Genomic DNA, 21,690 nt, shown 5'->3' with positions numbered 1-21,690 from the left:
TTGCTCTTTTTCACTCTAATTATTATTCTTGTTATTTGTGTGTGTGTGCTAATGAAGGTGTCAGGGATTGATTTGGGTGATGAATGTACCACTATGTAATGGTACTGTAAACAATCGAAAGTACGATTTGTTTTGTATGACTGCGTGGTATGTGAATATATCTCAATAAAATGAAGATTAAAAAAAAAATCCTTTGGCAGTTTCAAAAATCCAAATCCACTCTCACAGGAGGCAAATTTGCCATCACTAAGACCAAGTGCTCAAAGCAAAGAGGGGCTGCTAAAGACCTTTGATAGAGGTGACCTCCCTGAAGTGTTTGAGCCCAAATTCCCAAGGTGTCTGTCTTGAAGCAGACACTGGATGTACAATACCATTGAAATTTCCATCTCATTGCTCAATAATGCTTCATAAGAAACAATGAGCCACCAACATTTTTCTCTTAAGATTTGTCCATGTTCTGCCTTGGAGAATGCCAAATTTGAATTTCAAAAATGAAGTAAAAAAAAAAAAAATCCAAACACATCCAAGCAGAAAAAGGAGGTTACCTCCAAAGGAACAAAAGTCAAGGTGACCTCAGTCTCTGCAACATCAGACACTAGCAGACAGTGGAGCCAGGTCATAAATTCTATGCCAGCCAAGTCACTGTCCACATGTAGAGACAACAGAATGTCACTCTCTCTTACACATGGGTTAAGAAATGTAGCACCCACATACCTTTTTTTTCCTTTAATGTAGGAGAAATATACTACCACTCAACTTCTTCCATAAGGTTTGCAACCCTGAGAATTCCTTCACATACCCTTTGTGAAAAAAATATTTGACGACTTCAGACCAACTTTTCAGAGAGGAATCAAAAGACAAAATTCAAAAATGGGGAAATTGAAGTATCATAAAAGGATAGAAAGCAAGCAGTAAACCAATTAAGTCTAAAAAATAAATGATTGTTACAAATTTGGCCTAAAATTGTATGTCAATCATTTATATGAAATTTTAGAGCAGGCAAATCAAATTTATGTTAAAAGAAATCAAAACAGTAGCTATCTCTCGGAGGACAGAAATTAACTGGGAAGGGTTAAAAGGAAACTTTCTAGAGTGGTGGAAATGTTCTCCGTCTTGAGAATTTGCATTACTCAGGTGTGCACATTTGTCAAAACTCGTTGAACTGTATGTAATTATATCCCAATAAAAAATGCGTATTATCTGTTTTAGTTTCCTAGGCAGCTCCATCAGATACCATGAAATGGGTTGGCTTAAACAATGGGGATTTATTAGCTTACAATTTTAAGGCTGTGAAAATGTTCAAATCAAGGCATCATCAAGGTGATGCTTTCTTCCAGAAGACCGGCTGCTGACAATCCTTGGTTCCTCTGCCACATGGCACGGCACATGGCAGCATCTGCTGGTCTCTCCCTTCTCTTCTGGATTTTGTTGATTTCAGTTTCCTGCTTCCATGGCTTTCTCTCCCTCTCCCTCTTCAGCTCTTTATTTAGTCCACTTATAAAGAACTTAAGAGGATTAAGACCCATTCTGATTGAGCTGGGTCACACCTTAACTGAAGTAGCCTCATCAAAAGGTCCTACTTACAATGGGTTTACACCCACATACATGCAGCTCCAAACCTCCTCACTATCTTAACAACATTGAGTGTAATCATTGTATCATGTTAATCTATGAACATGGTATAATATATTTAGGTCTTCTTTAATTTCTTTCAGCAATGCTTTATAGCTTTCAGTGTATGGGTCTTGCGTATCTTTTATCAGATTTATCCCTAAATTTTTCATATTTTGGATGCTATTGTAATTGACCTTAATTTTTGATTGTTCATTGCTAAGAAGTAGAAATACAATTGATTTTTTTATATTGGTCTTCTATCCTGAAACCTTGCTTATGCTTCTAGTAGCTTTTTTGGAAATTCCATCAAATTTTCTACATAGATGATCATGTCATCTCTGAATAAACATAGCTTTACTTCCTTTCCAATCTGAATGCTTTTTATTTCTTGTTCTTCTCTTATTGCGCTGTCTTATTGCAGCTCCAATGTGATGGTGACAAAACTAGTAAGAGCATTCTTGCCTTGTTCCCAAACTTAGAGGAAAAACATCTAGTCTTTCACCAATAAGTATGATGTTAGTTGTATATTTTTTGTAGATATTCCATAGCAGGACAAGGAGGACATTGCTTTCTATCCCTAGTTGGCTTAGAATTTTCAATCAAAAATGATTATGGATGATAGTAGCATGTTATTGTGAATATAATTCATAGTGTGTGTAAATATGATTGAAAGGTGAAGTTTAGAGTCATGTAGGTCACCAGAAGGAAAGCTAGAGGTTAAAACAAGGGAATGTATAATACAGTGAATTTCGTAGTGGACAATGACTGTGATCAACAGTACAAATATAAAAAAGTTCTTTCATGAACTAGAACAAATGTGTGACAGTAATACAAGGTGTTAATAATAGAGTAGTATTGGGGTGGGGGGGAGTACCTGTGGCAAACTATGGACTAGAATTAATGGTAATATCTTAATATTCTTTCATCAGCAGTAACAAATGTACCAGACAGACCAATATGATGGGTCAATTATAGAGGTGGAAAAGGGGTTAGGAATGTTTTGGCTTTTCTTTTTTCTTTATCTTTTTATTATTTTTTGGAGTAATGAAAATTTTCTAAAATCAATTGTGGTCATGAATGCACAACTATGTGATGATACTGTGAGCCACTGACTTTATACTTTGTATGGATTGTATGGTGTGTGAATATATCTCAACAAAATTGCTTTTAAAAAATGAATACAGAATTTTGTTAAATTAATACTTAGATTCAACACAATCTCAATTAAAATCCCAGCAACAAGTTTTGTAAAAATTGAAAAGCTGATTCTAAAATTCATATGGAAATACAAAAGACCCAGAATAGCCCAAACAATTTTAAAATGAACAAAGTTGGGGTAGCTACACTCCCTGACTTCAGTACTTATTATCAAGTGAAAGTAATCAAGAAAGTGTGGTATTAATATAAAGAAAGACAACTAGATAAATGGAACAGAATCCAGAAACAGATCCATATAACAGTGGTATTGTGGTGGTTTGAAGCTGTATGTACCCCCAGAAAAGCATGTTCTTAAAGTTAATCCATTCCTGTGGGTGTGGACCCATTGAAGATGGGATCTTTTGATGAGGCTACTTCAGTTAAGGTGTGGTTCAGCTCATTCAGGATGAGTCTTAATACTCTTATGGAAGTTCTTTATAAGCAAAATAAATACGGAGAGAGAGAGAAAAAAAAGTCACAAAAGCATGAAGCTGAAAGCAACAAAACCCAGAAGAGAAAGGAGAGACAGGCAGATGCTGCCATGTGCCATGCCATATGGCAGAGGAGCCAAGGATCACCAACAGCCAGTCTTCTGGAAGAAAGCATTGCCTTGATGATGCCTTGATTTGGACATTTTCATGGCCTCAAAATTGTACGCTAATAAATTCCCACTGCCTACACCATACCATTTCATGTTATTGCTTTAAGCAGCCTAGGAAACTAAAACGGGTACTATACTGGTTTGTATATATTATGTCCCCCAGAAAAAGCCATGTTCTTTGATGCAATCTTGTGGAGGCAGACATATTAGTTGGGATTAAGTTGGAAAGTTTGGATTAGGTTGTTTCCATGGAAAGGTGCCCCACCCAAATATGGGTGATAACTCTGATTGGATAGTTTCCAGGGAGGTGTGGCCCCACCTATTCAGGGTGGGTATTGATTGATTTACTGGAGTACTTTAAAAAGAGCCACAGAGGCCCAGATGCTTTCTATAGCCAAGAGGGACACTTTGAAGAAAGCACAGGAGCTACAGATGAGAGACAATTTGAAAACAGGCATTGAAAGCAGACTCTTGCTCCAGGGAAGCTAAGAGAGAACAAACACTCCAAGAGTAACTGAGAGTGACATTTTGAAGAGGAGCTGTGGCCTAGAGAGGAACATCCTGGGAGAAAGCCATTTTGAAACCAGAACTTGGAACAGATGCCAGCCACGTGCCTTCCCAGCTGACAGAGGTTTTCCAGACACCACTGGTCATCCTCCAGTGAAGGTACCCGATTGTTGATGTACTACCTTGGACACTATGTCCTTAAGACTGTAACCAAATAAATCCCCTTTATAAGAGCCAATCCATTTCTGGTGTTTTGCATTCTGCAGCATTAGCAAACTAGAATAGATTTTGGTACCAGAGAAGTAGGGTACTGGTGCTGCTGAGTTTGCAAATACCAAATATGTTGGAACAGCTTTTTAAATGGATAAGGGGAAGATTCTGGAATAATTGTGAGGAGCTTGATAGAAAAGGCTTAAACTGCTTTGAAGAGACTGCTTGTGGAAATATGAACTCTAAAGATACTTCTGATGAGGCCTTGTGCAGAAAGGATGAATGTGGTGTTGTGAACTGGAAGAAAGGCGATCCTTGTTTTCAAGTGGCAGAGAATCTGGCAAAATTGAGTCCTGGTGTCAGATGGAAGGAAGAATTTGAAAGCAACAACCTGGAATACTTAGCTGAGGAAATCTCCAGACTACGTGTGGAGGATGTACCCTGGCTTCTCCTTGCAGCTTATGTAGTAAAATGTTAGTGGAGAGAGATGAACTTAGAGCTGAACTCTTGGGTTCAAAGAAACCAGAAGCTGATGGCTTGGAAAATTGTGGGCTTCCGGGGGGTAGAATCCCAGAAGTTACAGACCAACATGACGATGTAACCAAACATGGAAACCAGCCACCATTTCTGTACAAGCCAAAATTGGAGATGGAGTTATCCAGAAAGTATTTGTGGAAAGTCCTATTGTCTGATGGCTTTGATTCCTGCGTGCTTCATGGGAAGCCAACAGAATTTTTGCAGGATCTTTATAGATAGACAGAGCTGCTGCCGGTCTGGACTGGAGTAGACAGACAAGAAACAAATTGAAGGAAAAATTTCTTCAAAGACAGAGCCATGGAGGTTGAGGTCTGGAGTCAAGAGGCCTTGGGATGGAAGAGTGGAGTGGCCCACACACATGGAAAGGGTGAGTTTGTCCCGGAGGTCAAGGGTGGACCTTCCACCTCGATGCTCCAGAAGAGTTTTGCCACCCGAGGCCCCAAAGAGGGTGGAGCACATTCCCAGGGAATTGGGGAGAGCCTGGATATCACCCCATTGTTCTGAAGGGGTTGATCATGTGCCCCGGAGATGGAAGGGAATCCGGGTGCTGCCCCAAGGTTTGAGGAGGGTGGAGCCGAGAAGGTGGTCTCCCCAATGTGTGGATATGTTGGAGAACTCACCCCAGCGTTTGGAGAGGAAAGGGCTGCCAAAAAGGCCCTTAGGAAGGGTTAGACTCCTGCTCTCTCAAGCCCCAAGGATACAACCTCATTGTGTTAATGACTCACAGACTTTGAAATCTACTGGAGTTTGTCTTGCAGGTTTTAGGAACTGTTTTGGTCCTGTGAACCCTGTTTTCCTTTCAGTTTTTCCTTATGGCAATGGGAATGTTTGCCCTGTGAATGTCCCTCCTTTGTATATTGGAAGCACATAGGTTGTTCTAAGTTCACAGATCCACAGCTAAAGGAAAATTATGCCTTAGGACTGACCATGCCTATAACTGATTTTGATGGGATCTTGTACTTAACTATTGTAACTGAAATGATTCAATGATTTATTGAAAAAACAAATAGTTTTGTGATATTGTGATGGGATGAATGTATTTTGTATTTGGAAAGAATATGTTTTTATGGGGTCCAGGGGGTAGAATGTGCTGGTTTGAATGTATTATGTCCCCCAGAAAAAAACATATTCTTTGACGCAATCTTGTGGGGCAGACATATTAGTGGGGATTAAGTTGGAACATTTGGATTAGGTAGTTTGCATGGAAATGTGCCCCACCCAACTGTAGGTGATAACTCTGATGAGATATTTCCATGGAGGTGTGGCCCCACCCATTCAGGGTGGGTCTTGATCAGTGGAGCCATATAAATGAGCTGACAAACAGAATGAACTCAGTGCAGCTGTAAGTGACATTTTGAAGAGGAGCTACAGCCAAGAGGGACACTTTGAAGAAAGCACAGGAGCTGCAGATGAGAGACAGTTTGAAGATGGCTGTTGAAAGCAGACTCTTGCTCTGGAGAAGCTAAGAGAGGACAAACACCCCAAGTGCAACTAAGAGTGATGTTTTTCAGGAACTGCAGCCTAGAGAGGAACGTCCTGGGAGAGAGCCATTTTGAAACCAGAACTAGGGAGCAGTTGCCAGCCACGTGCCTTCCCAGCTAACAGAGGTTTTCCGGACATCACTGGCCATCCTCCAGTGAAGGTACCCTATTGCTGATGTGTTACCTTGGACACTTTATGGCCTTAAGACTGTAACTGTGTAACCAAATAAACCCCCTTTTATAAAAGCCAATCTCTGGTGTTTAGCATTCTGGCAGCATTAGCAAACTAGAAAAGGTACAAAGACCATTTATAATCTAAAACTATAAAACTTCTAGAGAACATAGGAGAAAGACTTTGTGACCCCGGATTAGACAAAGATTCTTAGATACAACACCAAAAGTGCAATCCATAAAAGAAAAATTGATAAATTGGTTGAGAGGTCACTCTGAAGGGTATTCTTATGCGCTATATGGATACCACTTTTTAGTTTTTAGTGTTTTGGAATGGCTAGAGGGAAATACCTGAAGCTGTCAAACCGTAACCCAGTAACCTTGGCCTTGAAAATGATTGTATAACTATGTAGCTTGCACAGTGTGACTGTGTGATTGTGAAAACCTTGTGGTTCGCACTCCCTTTATCCAGTGTATGGACACGAGTGGAAAAATGGGGACAAAAATTAGATGAAGAATAGGGTGGTATGGCGGGAATGGAAAGATTCAGGTATTCTTTTTTGCTTTTATTTTTATTTTGGACTAAGGAAAGGGTTGAAGAATTGATTGTGGTGATGAACGCACAAATATATGATGGTGCTATGAATAATTTATTGTACACTGTGGATGACTGTAGGGTATATGAATATATCGCAATCAAATTGTATTTTAAAAAGTAAATGAATAATGGGGGAGGAGGGGGATAGGATGTTTTGGATGTTCTTTGTTATTTTAATCTTTATTTTATTTTTTGGAGTAATGAAAATGTTCAGTTTGTGATGATGAATGCACAACTCTATGACAATACTGTGAACAACTTATTGTACACTTTGAATGACTATATGTTATGTGATTATCTCTCAGTAAAACTCAGTAAATTGGACTTCATCAAATTAAGAACTTTTGCTCTTTGAAGGACAGTTAAGAGAATGAAAAGCCACAGACTGGGAGAAACTCTGTACCTAAAAAAGGATAATATCCAGAATATTAAAAAGAAAAATCTCAAAACTCAATAATAAAAACAACCCGATTTTTAAAAGATGAGCAAAAGGTTTGAACAGACACTTCCCCAAAAAGATAAACGATGGCAAATAAGCACATGAAAAGATGCTCAATATCATTAATTATTGGGGAAATGCAAATTAAGCTAAAATTACACAGACTGGCCATACCAAGTATTGGTGAGAAGGCAGAGCAACTGGAACTCATTCACCACTGGTGAGAATGTAAAATGGAGCAACCACTTTGGAAAACAGTTTGGCAGTTTCTTAAAAAATTTTAAAGGTGCCCAAGAGATGTGAAAGCATATGTCCATGCAAAATCTTGTATATGAATGTGAAAGAAGCCAGGCAAAAAAATAATATATTTATTATTTATATGGCTATTTTTATAAAATTTTATAAAATTTATTTAAAATTTACATAATTTTTAAAATAAAAAACAAAATTCTAGAATTTTATATAAAATTCTAGAAAATGCAAACTAATCTGGAGAGACAGAAAGCAGATCAGTGGTTGCTTGGTGTCTCAGTTTGCCAGGGCTAATTGAACAAATCCCACAGACTGATTGGTTTAAACAACAGGAATTTATTGTCTCACAGTTTTGGAGGCCAGACATCCTAAAATCAGGGTGTCAGCAGGACCATGTTTTCTCCCAAGTCTGCGGGGCTTCAGTGGTGGCTGCCAGTAATCCCAAACTCAATCTCTACCTCCGTCACGTGGCACCTGCCTCCTTCTATCTCCTACTCCTGTCTGTGTCCAAATGTCCTTTGCTTATAAGGACTCCGGACATATTGGATGAAGGCCCACTCTGATCCAGTTTGGCCTCACTTTAACTAGTAACATCTTCAAGATACTATTTACAAATGAGTTCACATCATGGGACCAGGGGTTGGAACTTGAACGTGACTGTGGGGGGCATGACTCAATCCATAAAACGTGGGAGTCTGCTGGGAGCAGGAGGGAGGGATCACAAAGGCCCGGGGAAACTTTTGAAGGTGATGGATATGTCCACTGTCATAATGATAGTGATGGTTTCAAGGGTGTATACATATGTTGGAACTTACCAAGTTGTACACTTTAAATATATGCAGTTATTAGATGCCAATTATATCTCAATCAAGCTTTTTAGACATGGTATAATAAAATATTTAAAAGAATGTTAGTGTACTAAATCATTCTTAAAAAAACATAGACATAATATAAAAATAATAGCAATATTCTGAGATTATAACCACAGATAAAGTTAGCAAAGACTAATAGTAGTAAAGCGAGGAGGGTATCAGAATAAAAGCCTCGTTCATAACATAGGTTGTCAAAAGTCAAGATTATAATGTACAACTATGTAATGGTACTATGAACAATCAAATGTATGATTTGTTTTTTATGACTGCATGGTATGTGAATATATCTCAATAAAATGAATATAAAAAAAGTCAGGTTATATTTGATTTTGATATTTAGAGAAATATCAGTTAAAAAAAGAATGGGGGAACTCTGAGTCCATCAGAAGCAAATCTGGTTAGCCACTGGGGCCTCCACTTTAAGAAGTGTCAGTGCTAACCAGTCACGAAGTAGGGGATGGACCCCGTAACTTCCCAAGTCACAATTCTGTGACTCCTCTAAATGCCCAGAGCTAAGAAATGAGCTCAGCACCCCTCTCGGGAGACACGAGAACCGCCAGCCACTCCTCCCCTTTCCTGCCTCATCCCTTCCTCCTTGTTGTTTAAACCTAGCAATGGCCATCAGTGATCTCTTTCTCTGGTACCACACTTGATAGTTCACATCATCCTGAGCTTTGAAACTCACTGCCTGTGAAGGCAGGCACTGGCGCCACAGTGCAGAGGAAAGGGGAGCTCAGGGAGGTCCCACGCCAGTAGTCTTCACCAGCACAGTGACTTTGACCAGGTCTCCTAAGTTCACTGCTCTTTTGCGTGCTGCCTCTTGCAGTAAGAAAGAATTGGATGCTTTCTCACCACTCCCTCCCATCCCACTCACCAAAGGCTCGAGAGCTGAAGTCCAGCTTGGGCTTGAAAGCAGCTGCGAGAAAACATCACAAGCCTTGGTCAGCGCCCCTGGAGGAGAATTCCTATTTCTAATGAAAATCCAGGTTTACTAATGGAAGAGGCTGTGAGGCCAGAGCACACCACCTGCCCTCTCTCCCCAGGCTCCTCGGGAGGCCATCAGATGCTGTCCAGGTAGTAACACCAGCACACGCTCCACCCTCAGGACCCGAGGGGTGATGCCAGAGGAAGATGAGGGGCCCGGTGACAAGGGGCAAGCTGATGCCACCCACCCCATGCCTACACCAACCCTCTTCAGCAACCAGAACAGCTAGAAGAACTCGTGAGGTACGGGAACCAAAGACGAGGAGCTGCCCCTCACGCTGAAGGACACCCCTGGGTAAGGCAATAAAGCCCACGGCTTCCAGGCACAGGCTTTGGCCACAGACACGGGCTCCGCACTCACTGAGTGACTGTGGGAGGATCTGGCTGGGTCCTCAGATTGTTCCCCAGTTAAGTGGGAATGAAATGGCTCAGCACAGAGCACATCATGTGGTAATCCTGAAAAACCGCAATCATTATTATTATTATAAAAACTACCATTGTTGTTAAATCAACACTTGAGAGCCTCGTCAATACTTTTTCTTTCATTCATTTTTTTCACTGATTCTAAATGCTCTTTCTAAGGATGTATGTGAAGGACCGAACATAATGTCCGGTGTGTGGTGGACACCCAGTAATTGTCACTCATCCCAGGCACTAGTACACGGTGATGAACCAGGCACAGCTCCTCAGGGAGCTCTGAGTCTAGTGGGAGACAGAGGTGTATCCCAAGGTGCCAGGGAACATGAAGCCAGTGTCAGTGGGAGCTTCAGTGGGGTTACAAGAGAAGGAGGCGGGAATTTCATGGCCTCCAACAAGCTGGAGCCCCAAGTAAGCACTGTCCTCTCAGGAGCCTCTTTGGGGCCCCGAGCAGATGCTGCTGAACAATCTCAGTCATGATAAATCCTCCTTGAGGGTAGATATGGCTCTTGAAAATGAGCCGAAGTCACTGGGTCAATGTCAATGTCCAGTGAATACAGGAGGTAAACGTCTTTGGCTCACAAACCTGAGATGAGTATATAGCAGAGTCAGTGATAATGGGGACTTGCAAACGGCTCTGCCAGCAACTCCGAGCAGAGCCAAATCATGGAGTCTTGGCATTGGCAAGGGCCCCAGGGAACTGATGCAACTGCAGCCTGAGACAGGGACCCCTCAAGAGTGTCTCCAACAAAGATATTTTGAGAAAATTAAAGCATATAACAACAACAAAAAACTAATTATGCACCACGCTGGTGTTTTTACATATCTGTCTCAATCGTCACACCTTTCTCAGGTAGGTGTAATTATCCCCATTTTAAAGATGAGTAAACAGACTCAGAGAGGTTTTTATAACTTCCAACTCAGGCCCCAGAGCAGCTGTCTCAACGCCACAGAAGCAGAGGTACCAGTGCCCAGGAGCTGGGTCAGAACCTCCAGGTTCTGGGTGAGGACACAGGTACTGCCCGAAATGACCACCTATGTGATTCCAGCATAACTTCTATAACTTCATCACACATTCTACTGCATCCTTTTACTGAGCACCCACTGTGAGCCAGGATGGTTCTAGCAGCTGGGGACACAACTGCAAGTAGAATGGCCCCTGCCATCGCAAATTCACCTTCCAGCAAGAGTCTCAGAAGAAAGACACAGAGAAGGTAGGATCAACAGAACACGGTGGCTGATGGGGCCCAGCAGTCAGGGGAGATGGAGGAGTCCAAGCTGATGCCCAGCTGTCCACGTCTGGCTAACTGGAAGAACTGGAGAACTAGTCATGGGAAAAGGTGAACCCTAGGGAGGAAGAAATTTGGAACATACAAAATTCAGTTTGGATCAGGTTGAAACCAATGTAATTTCTTTGACTGTCCTCTTATCCATGAAACTGACAGAAGCTGTGGGAGAAGGAAGCCAGGGTCAGAGAGTTGGGGTGCTCGGGCTTGGTGAGGAGACAGCAAGGTGCCACGGGGCCTTGTACCATACCCCGAAGGAATGGGGCAGAGGAGCCCTGGCTCAGGAGTCAGAGGCTTGTGTTCGACTCAGCGCTGACCCTTACTAACCATCCAGCCTTGGGCAAGTTGCTTCACTTCTCTGAGTTCTTGGCATCTGCTAAATGCAAATCAAAGTACCCTCCTTGCCCATTCCACAGGTGGCTGGGAAGAATCTGGAAGATATTTAGAAAGTGTAAAAGGCTCTATAAATAAAAGAGGTCAAAAAGGGGAATGCAAAATGAAACAAAATAAAATTTCGGTGACTTGAGAGATTCCAAATGGAGTTGAGAGGTTGCTCTGGTGGGCATTCTTTCACACTATGTAGATAACCGTTTTTAGGTTTTAATGCATTGGAATAGCTAGAAGTAAATACTTGAACCTATCAGACTGCAACCCAGTAGCCTTGACTCTTAAAGATGATTGTATGTCAGTGTAGCTTACAAGGAGTGACAGTGTGATTGTGAAAGCCTTGTGGATTGCACTCCCTTTATCCAGTGTATGGACAGATGAGTAGAAAAATGGGGACAAAAACTGGGTGAAAAATAGGGTAGGAGAGAGGGATGATTTGGGTGTTCTTTTTTACTTTTACTTTTTATTCTTATTTTTGCTTTCTCTGGTATAAGGAAAATGTTCAAAAAATAGATTGGGGTGATGAATGCACAACTATATGATGGTACTGTGAACAGCTGATTGTACACCATGGATGATTGTATGGTATGTGAATATATCTCAATAAAACTGAATTTTAAAAAAAATTAAAAATAAAAGAGGTCAATCCAAGACTCTCTTCAGACAAGCTGAGGCTGAAAGCGGTGATGGGCCCAGGGTCTCCCAGTGTGATGGGAGACTGTCGATCTCTGGTGCTTCCACCCCTCTGTGCTACCGCAGTCCCTCCAGGTGCTTGTGGGTGGAGCTTTCTGGGGAACACTGGGCCTTCCTTGAGGCCATCCCAGAAGGCAAGACCCTCAGTGCCCAATCATGCCTCCAATGGGGGGCCCATAGCCACCAGGCCAACCCCAGCCCCTCTGAGCCCCACACAGGCCGGGTGGGTATCTGGGAAAGGAGAGATGTCTAGCTCTGAGCATGTGCTCCAAGGAGGTTTATTAGTATTCACACTGGGGAGCCCCAGGCTCTAGCCTAGAACAAGGGGCTGAGAGCATCCGGGCAAGGAAGCGAGGCTCCCACAGGCCCCGGCCAGCTCGGCACCCAGGAGACGGTGATATTTCTGCTTCAAGCACAACCAGTTCACCCTCTTTGCCCTGTGAGACTCCTGCTGAAAAGGCAGGGCTGTCCTCTCCACTGGGAACTGAGATCCCCAGATGTTTCTGAGCTTGCCTGACACCCACCAGCCCCCCCAGAAATCCAGACTCGGGTCCTCTCAGCCAGCATCTGAGAACTCCAAGTCCTGCAGAGTCAGCCCCACCACCGCCACTCCTGGCTCGCTCCCAGAACCTGGGGGCTAAAGTCTGGAATGGACAAATTCTCTCAGGTTCTCCAACTGCTCCTCCAGGTGCTGCTCATCTCCATGGTTCTCGATGACCCAGTCAAAGCCCCCAAAGTCGTCCAGGCCACATTCAGACTCAGCATCATCCACTCCTGTGGAGAGGAACAGCAAGGTCAGGCCTCAACCCTCCGGACAAACACCAGGCCTGGAGGGCCCGTTGCCCCAGAAGGAACTGGTCCTCCCCAGGCCTCTCCTCTGCTGCCCCGGAGCCAGCTCCAACCATTCCCAGAGGGTACTTCCCACCCTCTGAAACACTGGAAAGCAGGGCCGCAGCCCACATAGGCCTTGCTGACTTAACTCTTCCCTTGCCACTGCCTACAGAAGGTAGAGAGGGTCATCTAAAACCACAGACAACCCAAAAGGCACTGCATTTTCATTTTACGTGATTGAATCCTCGAATCCTCGCAGGAGGCAGTGTGTGCCCTGGTTAGAAGCAGAGGGCTGAGCCTCCCAACAACCCCTCTCACTCACTCTGCCACCCTAGAAAAGAGACTTAACCCTTCTCGGCCCACTTCCTCAGCTGACAACTGCAGATGGTAATAACAGCATCTACCTGAGAAGTTTGTTGTGATGATAAAGTGAGATAACGTTGGAAAGCGCTTAGCTCCAAGCCTGGCCTGTGGTGCCCAGAGCAGCCACTAGTAGCAGCTATACCCACTGGATCTGAACTTCCCTGAGCCACAGTGACCTAGGGCAGGATGGCGGCCCGAGTTGTGCTTGTGAATCGCCCACAGAGCAGATCCTGGTCTGGCACCATTGAGGCTGCTTGGAAGAGCTGCCTCTCAGCCAGGACATGCTACCTGTTAGTCAAACAGGCCTGCAATCTGACCCACTGTCAGCCCTGCAAGGCTGGAATGCAGAGGTGAAGGACCAAGGGGGGTGGGTCCCAGACAGACCTCCAGAGAAGCCCACTGGCCTCGAGAAGACAGCCCAGGTAAGGACACCAGGCCAAGGTCACAGAGTGACCTTTATCCCCAAGGTCCCAAGGAGCCCCTCCCTCATTCGCTAATCTGGAGGCCCAACGCTCCTAAGCCCAGGCCTCAGATTCTGTTTCATAATCCTTGGCTCACTCCAGGCCTGCCACAGAGACAGCAGGAGGCCTGGAGCGTGGGGGTTTGGAAGGGGGCTGGGCCCTTCAGGTGGGGGTGGGAGCAGAGGTTGTGAGCAGCTCACCTGGCGTGAACACCCAGCCCCGCTCCTGTCGGCTCTGCTCCGAGGCCACCACACGGACCGTCTGCATCGTGGCCCCATAGGCCCCCTGAAACCACTGGATGTCGGACAGTCTCCTTGTGTCGCTCACTAGCTGCAGGGGAGGGACACAGACAGGTGACAAAGAGAACATGGTGCAGAGAGCTGCAGGAACAGGGCGCTGGGGGTGAGGGGAACAGACGGCAAGACCCAGCTCCCCGCTGCAAAAGCAGTCACACAGGGGGACTGTGGAATCCACAACCATGGTGCAACCCCGCTCCCCACCATCACCCGGCATGGACAGACAAGGGCTCCTCCCTCCAGGCAGCCCTCCCTGACTGCCACAGCCCATATCCTGCTCTGCCTACGCCATCTCTGTCATGGACATGCTCATGTTCTGTGGCTGTGTCCACAGGCTTTGCAAGAGTCACATCAGCCAGTCTAACCTGCTCACAGAGGAGCAAACCGGGGCCAGAATCAGAGATACTCTCTGGGAGCCCTACCTCCCGGGCACCTTTTAAAATATAAATCTGATTTTTGTCAGTTTACTGCTCTAACCCTCTAAAAGGCTTCCCCTCATCCTGAGAATCATATCCAAACCTTTTACCCCAGCTTATAAGGCCCTGTGAGATCTGGCACCTCATTTCCCACCCTCTTCCCTCATTCCCTCCACTGCAGCCAATTGGCCTCTTTACTGTTTTTCAAATGTGCCAACACACCCCCTCCTCAGGGCCTTTGCAGTGCTATTCTCACATGCTATTCTTGGCTTGCACATGCTATTCTTGGATTATTCTAATCCAAGGGGAGCTCCCTCACTTCCTGGAGGTCTCTGCTCAAATGTCACCACCTCAGACAGGTCTGCCCTAACTACCCTGGCTCCCTCCCTATCCTCCTCTATCCTAATATGCTCTTTATTCTTCCTCTTAGCACTAAGTCCTCTCTGAAATCATCATTATTTATTAATTTGTCTCTGCCCCACCAGAGTCAGCTCCCTCTGTCTCATTCATTGCCGTATCCCCAGTCCCCAGAACAGCACCCAACACATAATAAGTCCTCAGTGCTACATGATCAATGAGTGAATGAATGATTGGATCAGTGAAAAAACTGCCAATGCTGCTAACACGTTTATTCACCCAGTTACTGAACGCATTTTATAACGAGCACCCACTGTGTGCCAGGCAGTGGACTAGGTGCTGAGGACAGAGGTGAGCAAAACAGACCTGGTCCCTGCCCTTGCGGAGAACACAGTCTAGTGGGAGAGGCAGACCTTAGACGAGCAGCCTCCCAAATCACCCTGTAATCACAGCACCTCTCTACAAGCTTCTCAACCTGAACACACCCAAACTGAACCCGACTTTCTCCCCAAACCTGCTCCTCCCACACCTTCCCTGTCCCAGAAAATGACAGCCAATTGTCCAGCTGCTTGGAACAAAATCCTTGGCAGAGTCTCTTGTCCTCACACACCCCACAGCCAATCCATCAGCAAATCCTACAGACTCTACCTTCAAAACCTATGCAGAATCTGACACCTTCTCTCCTCTCTACCACCACGCTGAGTGGAGCCACAGTCATGTCACCTGCAAAGAGCCTCTAACCGGCCTCTCTGCTTCTGCTCTTGCCTTCCACCTAGTAGCTCTTATCCCTTCTCTGCTCAGAAACCCTCCAATGATTCCCTGTCTCAAGCAGAGCAAAATCTAGGGTTCTCCCAAAGGCTCTGCAAGATCTGACCTTATCTCCCACCACCCTCCCCTCACCCACAGCAGCCCCCTGGCTCTTCCTCAAAGGTGTCAGGGTCACTCCCACCTCAGGGCCTTTGTACCTGCTGCTCCTTCTTCCTGGAAAGCTCTTTTGCCAAATAATTCACTCAGCTCACTCTCTCTCACTTCCTTCAGGTCCTGCTTAAATGTCATTGCATCTGTGAGGTCTTCCCTAATGCCCTTAAGAAAACCTCTCCTCATGGCCTAGTCTGCTTCATTTTGCTCCACCTGACCTACTCTACATTATTTATTTAGTGCTTATCTCTCCCCCTGCCCCAGGACGGACTCCCTGAGGGAGGAGATGACATTTAAGTTGGCCTGGAGCTAACCAGGTGAAGAGGGGAAGAAAGACCAGTCCAGGCAGGTACAACAGCATGTGCAAAGGTCCTGATTTCAGAAGAACCTTGACTTGTTGGAGGAATGGAGAAAAGGTCATTGTAGCCACAGCTCAAGGAGAAAGGGGGCTAAAGGGCAGAGGGAGCCAACTCATTCAGAGCCCAGAAAATCATATTAGGGATTTTGATTTGGTTCATAAGAAGAATGGGAAGCCACAAAGGGTTCGAAACAGAGTGGCATGTTTTTAAAGGGTCACGCTGGCTGCTGTGTAGCGAATGGATCGTAGGGGGCAAGAACGGAAGCTGGGGAACAGAAGTGTGGAGATGGTACAGCTCAGACCAGGGTGGTGACAGCGGAGACAGAGAGAAGTGGACATATTTGAGATATACTTGGGGGAGAGGCAGGGGGCTGGGAATCAGGTTTTCTTAATTCTTACCCAGATGGGCTGGGAGACACCCTCCACGATCTTCCTGCAGAAGAAGCCTGGGTCGGCCTGGCGTTTCTCCTCCCCCCAGCGGATCATGTCCTTCCGAAAGACCTCCTTGTAGGTGCTGGTATCCAGGAGTCTCTGGAAGTCCAGGCCATGCTCCTGTCCAGATCACACTTTATGTCACCACCCCTCCATCCATCTCTCCTGAGACAGGGGGAGAATCAGCCCTGCCCTCCCCACCGACCCAAGGACTGACACAAGGACTAATGAGGTTCCATCCAGGACACGGCCCTGCAAGAGAGGGCCCCCAGAAATCCCAGTCATCCTCAAATGCAAGAAAGGTCTAGGATAATCCAAAAAACGCTTCAATTTGTCTTTGAAATGTGTGATGCAGTTTTCACTTTCACAACAGTTTTACCTTCCCAATTATTTCTGGCTTAAACTAATCCTGAAATTAGTTTGCATCCTCTGGACACAGGCTCAGCCTTTAACTAAAGTGGAAAATCTGAAAGAAAAAAACAAAAAACAAAAAAAAACTGCATTCCCTGTCCTTCTGCTACCCCTTCTGGCATTGTTTTCCCCATCCCAGCACCCAGGAAATTTCATTTCCCTTTCTCTCCACTCTCCTTTCATCCCCTTGCCATCCCCAAATTCCTAGCACCTTTGCTGAAATAGCATCACTCCTTTGCTCCGGGCATTCCCTGGGCCTCCCACTCCCAGAGGACCCCTCGGACGAGAGGGGCTGCTCTGACCACTCTGGGGAGCTGCTTCCAGACCCAGCCCTTCCTTCTCCTGGGACACTGGCAAGCAGGAGCCGTCCCTCCACAGGGCACCAGGACAGGGAGGGGCCCGGAAACCAGCACTCAGTTCGGGTCCCAAATCCCCTACTAACTCACAGCAGCAAGACCTGCCCCCTCAAACTCAATTTTCTTCTTCTGCAAACTGAGGGTGCGGTCGCCCAGGCACTCAGCTCACCCACCTGCACCCCCTGTTCTGCAGTTGGCAGCCACTTCCTACCTTCCCAGGTACGCTTTGCAACAGGGGAAGCACGGCTGCCCCGGGAGCATTATGGTCTGCCTGTCAGTTATATTCCCATTGTGACTTAAGAAATCAATGCATTAATGTTTTGTTTGGGTTTTGTTTTTTAACAAGAGTGGGGGTTGGAGTGGTGCTGAACTTCCAAACAGCAGAGAGACAAGTTGGTCATGTTGGAGTCCCCACTGGAGGTTTTTAAAATACAAACTCCTGGCCCCTCCCCTTCCCAGAGTCTGGCTCAGTAGGTCTGGAGTGGGGCCTAATTTGGGAACTCTGGAAATAGATTATTGGTTTTCAAACTGCTTCTCGTTGCCCTGGGGTTCATCGGGGATGCCCAGGCCCCATGGGGAAGACCTCCTCTCTTCCCCTTCCCTTCCCTGCCTGCTCCCCACAGAGCCGCTCCCAGTCTGTCTACTGGACACAAGAAGTTTACGCATCCCATTTCATCTGGAAAAGATTCCCCTAAACAATTTGAAAACCACTAACCCTCCTATCCCTTCAGGCTTCAGCAGGCTGCCATCCTGTGAGTAGATCTGTGTAGCTGGTGGGAAAAGACCCAGTGGGGCAGGAGAAGGCTTCCCACAGAGGCAGGGCTGCCATACGGAAGGGGCGATGGAGTCAAGTCGTCTGACCAAGAGGCCTGACAAAGAGGCGGTGACCACAGGTCCCTGCAAGGGGCACCTTGAGGCCAGGGACAGGAACGTGGGTGACACGGGGGCCCTTCTCTGTGTAAGAAGCTGATCTCGCCCTCCAGGTTTCCCTTCTGAAGCCTAAGCTTCTAGGACTCAATTGGACGAGTTCACTTTTTTTTTTGAACCATCCACATGGTTTAAAATTCAAAAGACACACGTTCGTTTACAGTGAAAAATCTCTCTCCCAATCCTGTCCCCCAGTCATCTAGTTTCCCTCCCTGGAGGCAACCAATGCCTCTTACGTATCCTTCCAAGGCATTCACGCATCCCAAGCACCTGGAACAGACTTTACCACAATGCGGGTACTCCACAAGTATTTGTTGAATTAATGAGTATATGACCAAATATGTATAATTATTTTTCCCATTTTTCTACAAATGTAGCCTTCTAGACACTGTCCTACATCTTGTGTTCTCCACTTAACATTGTATCTTGACAATTCATGTTGTGACTAAATTTCTAAGGGTAGAATCCCAGGGGCTGTGTCAGGCCAGCTTGGGGTGGGGGGCGGTGATGTGATGTGTCACCTTTTGCGTAAGGGGATGTAGGCAGAGACCCTCACTAATTGCACTGCATCAGCTGCTGCCAACTCCAACCCACAGTCTTTCCTAGACACACTTTCTTGAACACTCTGAGGAGGTGGCCTGAAGTAAGTAAAGCTAGTGGGAAAGAAGCTTGAGCTGAAAATGCTCCCAGAGAGGTCCACCCAAAGAAAACCAAGAGCTGCCCAACACCCTACCACCAGCGGTCACCAGGTCTGTGCCTGTGACTCAAGTGGCAGCCACAGCAACCAAAGCCGGGGAGCTGGGCTCCTCCCAACCCACCAAATGTCACAGAACCACCACCTACCTGAGCATACTGCTGCTTGAGCGGACCAGAGAGCCGGAGTACAGCACAGACATCAGCTCCAAGTCTGCGGGACAAGGAGATCAGAACCCAGTTAACCTAGAGGCTTCCAGGCTCCAGAAGAGGACTCTAGGAGCCTGGGTTGAAGTCCCACTTCTGCTACTGGCATCTCCATGACTTTGGGAGATCTCGACCTCCCTGATCCTATTTCCTCATCTGTAAAACGGGAATAACAGTTTCTGTCCTGCCTCCTGCACAGGACTATTATGGAACTCAAATGTATGTGAAAGAGCCCTGAAACTATTAACAGGTAAAACAGCTATTTGGTGATAAAATTATAATTACAATGTAAATACCCATGCTGGAGATACTCTAGCTGGACGAGGTCACTGCTGGGCCTCTCAGTTTCAACTGCCTTGCTGTCCACAATATAGAACTCATCCATTCAGTTATTCAGTTTATTCAACCACACATTTATTAGGTACTGTATTTGGAGCAAGGTGATATGGCTATAAATAAAATGCACAATTCCTGCCCTGGCCTTGAGATGCTCACAGATACACTTAAACACCAACATGGGCAGACAGCAGCTCTTATTTCCATTGTTCAGATGTGGAAAGTGAGGTTGAGTGAGGGGGACCAACTCACTCAAAGTAACACTGGAAGTAGTGAAGCCAGTATTGGTAAAATAAAAATTTAGTTCCTGCACCTTTACTAGGTGCCAAGAATTGTTCTAAGCCCTTCACATGCATTATTGCATTGAATCCTTACAACTGCCCCATTATTATCCCCATCTTATAGATGGCAAAATCAAGATACAGAGTGGACAGTATCTTGTACAAGAACATACTCTGATAAGTGGTGGGGCCAGGATTTGAATCCAGCAGTCTAATTCCAGAGCCTGTGCTTCTAACCACTATTTGATTTCTGTGTTTGGGGTAAGGAGAGATGCAACTTAGGGAGAAGGTGGTCAGATCCTTGATGGTGGTGAAAGATTTAGCTGGTGACCTCTGCCATGGGCTCCCCCACGACTTCTTAGAACCCTGCGGTACCCAAAATCAGCCTCCTGACACCCCTACCACGCTGGCCCTCCAAGAGGAGTGGAATCCCACCTCTCTCTCCCCAGTTCCTCTACTCTCCCAGCCCATGTCCAGCAAAAAATGCTCCCAGCCAGAAAATCCTGCTTTGAGAGAAAACACTAAGCAAAATGTATTATTTGGAGAGGCAGTGAAGTAAAGTAGAAAAAAACCTAGTCCTTGGAGCCAGACAAAGCTGAACTTGAATAGTGGATCTGCCAGTTACTTTGTGACTTGACAAGTTTTTGTTTTAACTTTTCAGTCTGTTTCTTCATCTGTGAAATGGAGATACTAACACTAAAAATACCACCAAGTGCCTAACAAAGAGATTATGAGAAATGAATTTGATAATATATGCATACAGTGCCTGGCACATAGTAAAGGCTCAATAAACCCCAGCTAAAAGGCTGTGTTATGAGGTAAGCCAAACTGTCTCTGCAGTCAGGCCCTCTTGGGTGGGGTCTTAATCAAATCCTTTGTGCCTCAGTTTCCTCATCTTTAATGGTTACCGCCCAATGCTGTGGTGAGGATTAGGAATCGTGTATGGAAAGCGCCTTGGTAGTAACTCCTAATAATGCTTCTTGGAGAGAAAGACCTACAGCTTAAAGTCTTTGGAGAGGAGGCAGTCTGGTTCTTTGAAGTGGACATGTGTAGCCTGCCGTTTTCAAGTGATGATAGCAGTCTTCCACCTCCCCGCGCCCACTGCTCCTCTTGCCCTGCAACCCAACGATCCCTACTCCGGAACTCACTCCCATTGCACACCAACACACCCCTCGGGCCACGTGAGCGGGGGCGCCTACCCCCCAACCTTCCACGCCCCAGGGACACCTGCTCAGCAGCGCCTCAGTCACGAAGTCCTTCCCGGATTTCCTCTTCCCACTGAATAGCAGCACCAGCCGCGGGGCGCCCGCCTGTGGGGCCATGGGGCCACCACTCTTAGCGATCCCTAAAGCACACGCCTCTCCCTACCCCGAAAATCGGGCCATCTGGTGCGAAATGGACGCGGCCACTAGGCAGAGGGACAAGAAGGATTTCTCCCCTTCTCCAGAGCTGTAGAGAGGACTGACAGCCCGTGCATGTGTCTCTATATGTTTTGATTGATGCTTAAATAAATTAAATACGGAGGGAAAGAAGGTTTAGTTTCAGAGTAGCCTCCTTCCCTAAATAAGGACCCCTACCAGAACTCATTTAGAACAGCCCAAACACGCCCAGAACCTTACGTCATAGCCCCGCCTTCTTAACTGACATCAGCGGGTGAATTGGACGCAACTCCTTTCTTTCACGGGGGATGATGTTTTAAAATTTCCAGAGGTAAATCTCTCTTTCCTTTCCACAGAACACGAAAAACATTACAAAAAAATTACCTTCAAGAATATTGAATAACTTTTCAAAACTACTTTTC

The 21,690-nt window shown here is 45.6% G+C and overlaps 1 protein-coding gene and 1 non-coding gene across 3 annotated transcripts; both read right to left on the bottom strand.

Annotated features, from left to right (window-relative positions):
• Nucleotides 1–727: 727 nt before the first annotated feature.
• LOC119528397 lies at nucleotides 728–876 on the bottom strand. Its single transcript, XR_005215696.1, has one exon. It is a non-coding gene; the product is annotated as a small nucleolar RNA U109 (small nucleolar RNA).
• Nucleotides 877–12,500: 11,624 nt separating this feature from the next.
• PMVK (phosphomevalonate kinase) lies at nucleotides 12,501–21,280 on the bottom strand. Of its 2 annotated transcripts, XM_037814024.1 has the most exons (5): nucleotides 21,117–21,280; nucleotides 19,216–19,279; nucleotides 16,646–16,798; nucleotides 14,102–14,231; nucleotides 12,501–13,020 (listed from the first exon to the last, which is right to left on the bottom strand). In XM_037814024.1, the coding sequence occupies exons 1-5, from the start codon at nucleotides 21,209–21,211 to the stop codon at nucleotides 12,884–12,886; spliced, it is 579 nt and encodes a 192-aa protein (XP_037669952.1). In that variant the 5' UTR covers nucleotides 21,212–21,280; the 3' UTR covers nucleotides 12,501–12,883. The 2 variants fall into 2 exon arrangements, with proteins under 2 accessions (XP_037669952.1, XP_037669961.1); XM_037814033.1 differs by lacking the exon at nucleotides 21,117–21,280 and having other exon boundaries at nucleotides 16,646–16,679; nucleotides 19,216–19,268.
• Nucleotides 21,281–21,690: the final 410 nt, after the last annotated feature.

This window comes from Choloepus didactylus, chromosome 2 (genome assembly GCF_015220235.1).
Source record: "Choloepus didactylus isolate mChoDid1 chromosome 2, mChoDid1.pri, whole genome shotgun sequence".
Lineage (NCBI taxonomy): Eukaryota > Metazoa > Chordata > Mammalia > Pilosa > Megalonychidae > Choloepus > Choloepus didactylus.
This window is presented reverse-complemented; position numbering and strand designations above follow the sequence as displayed.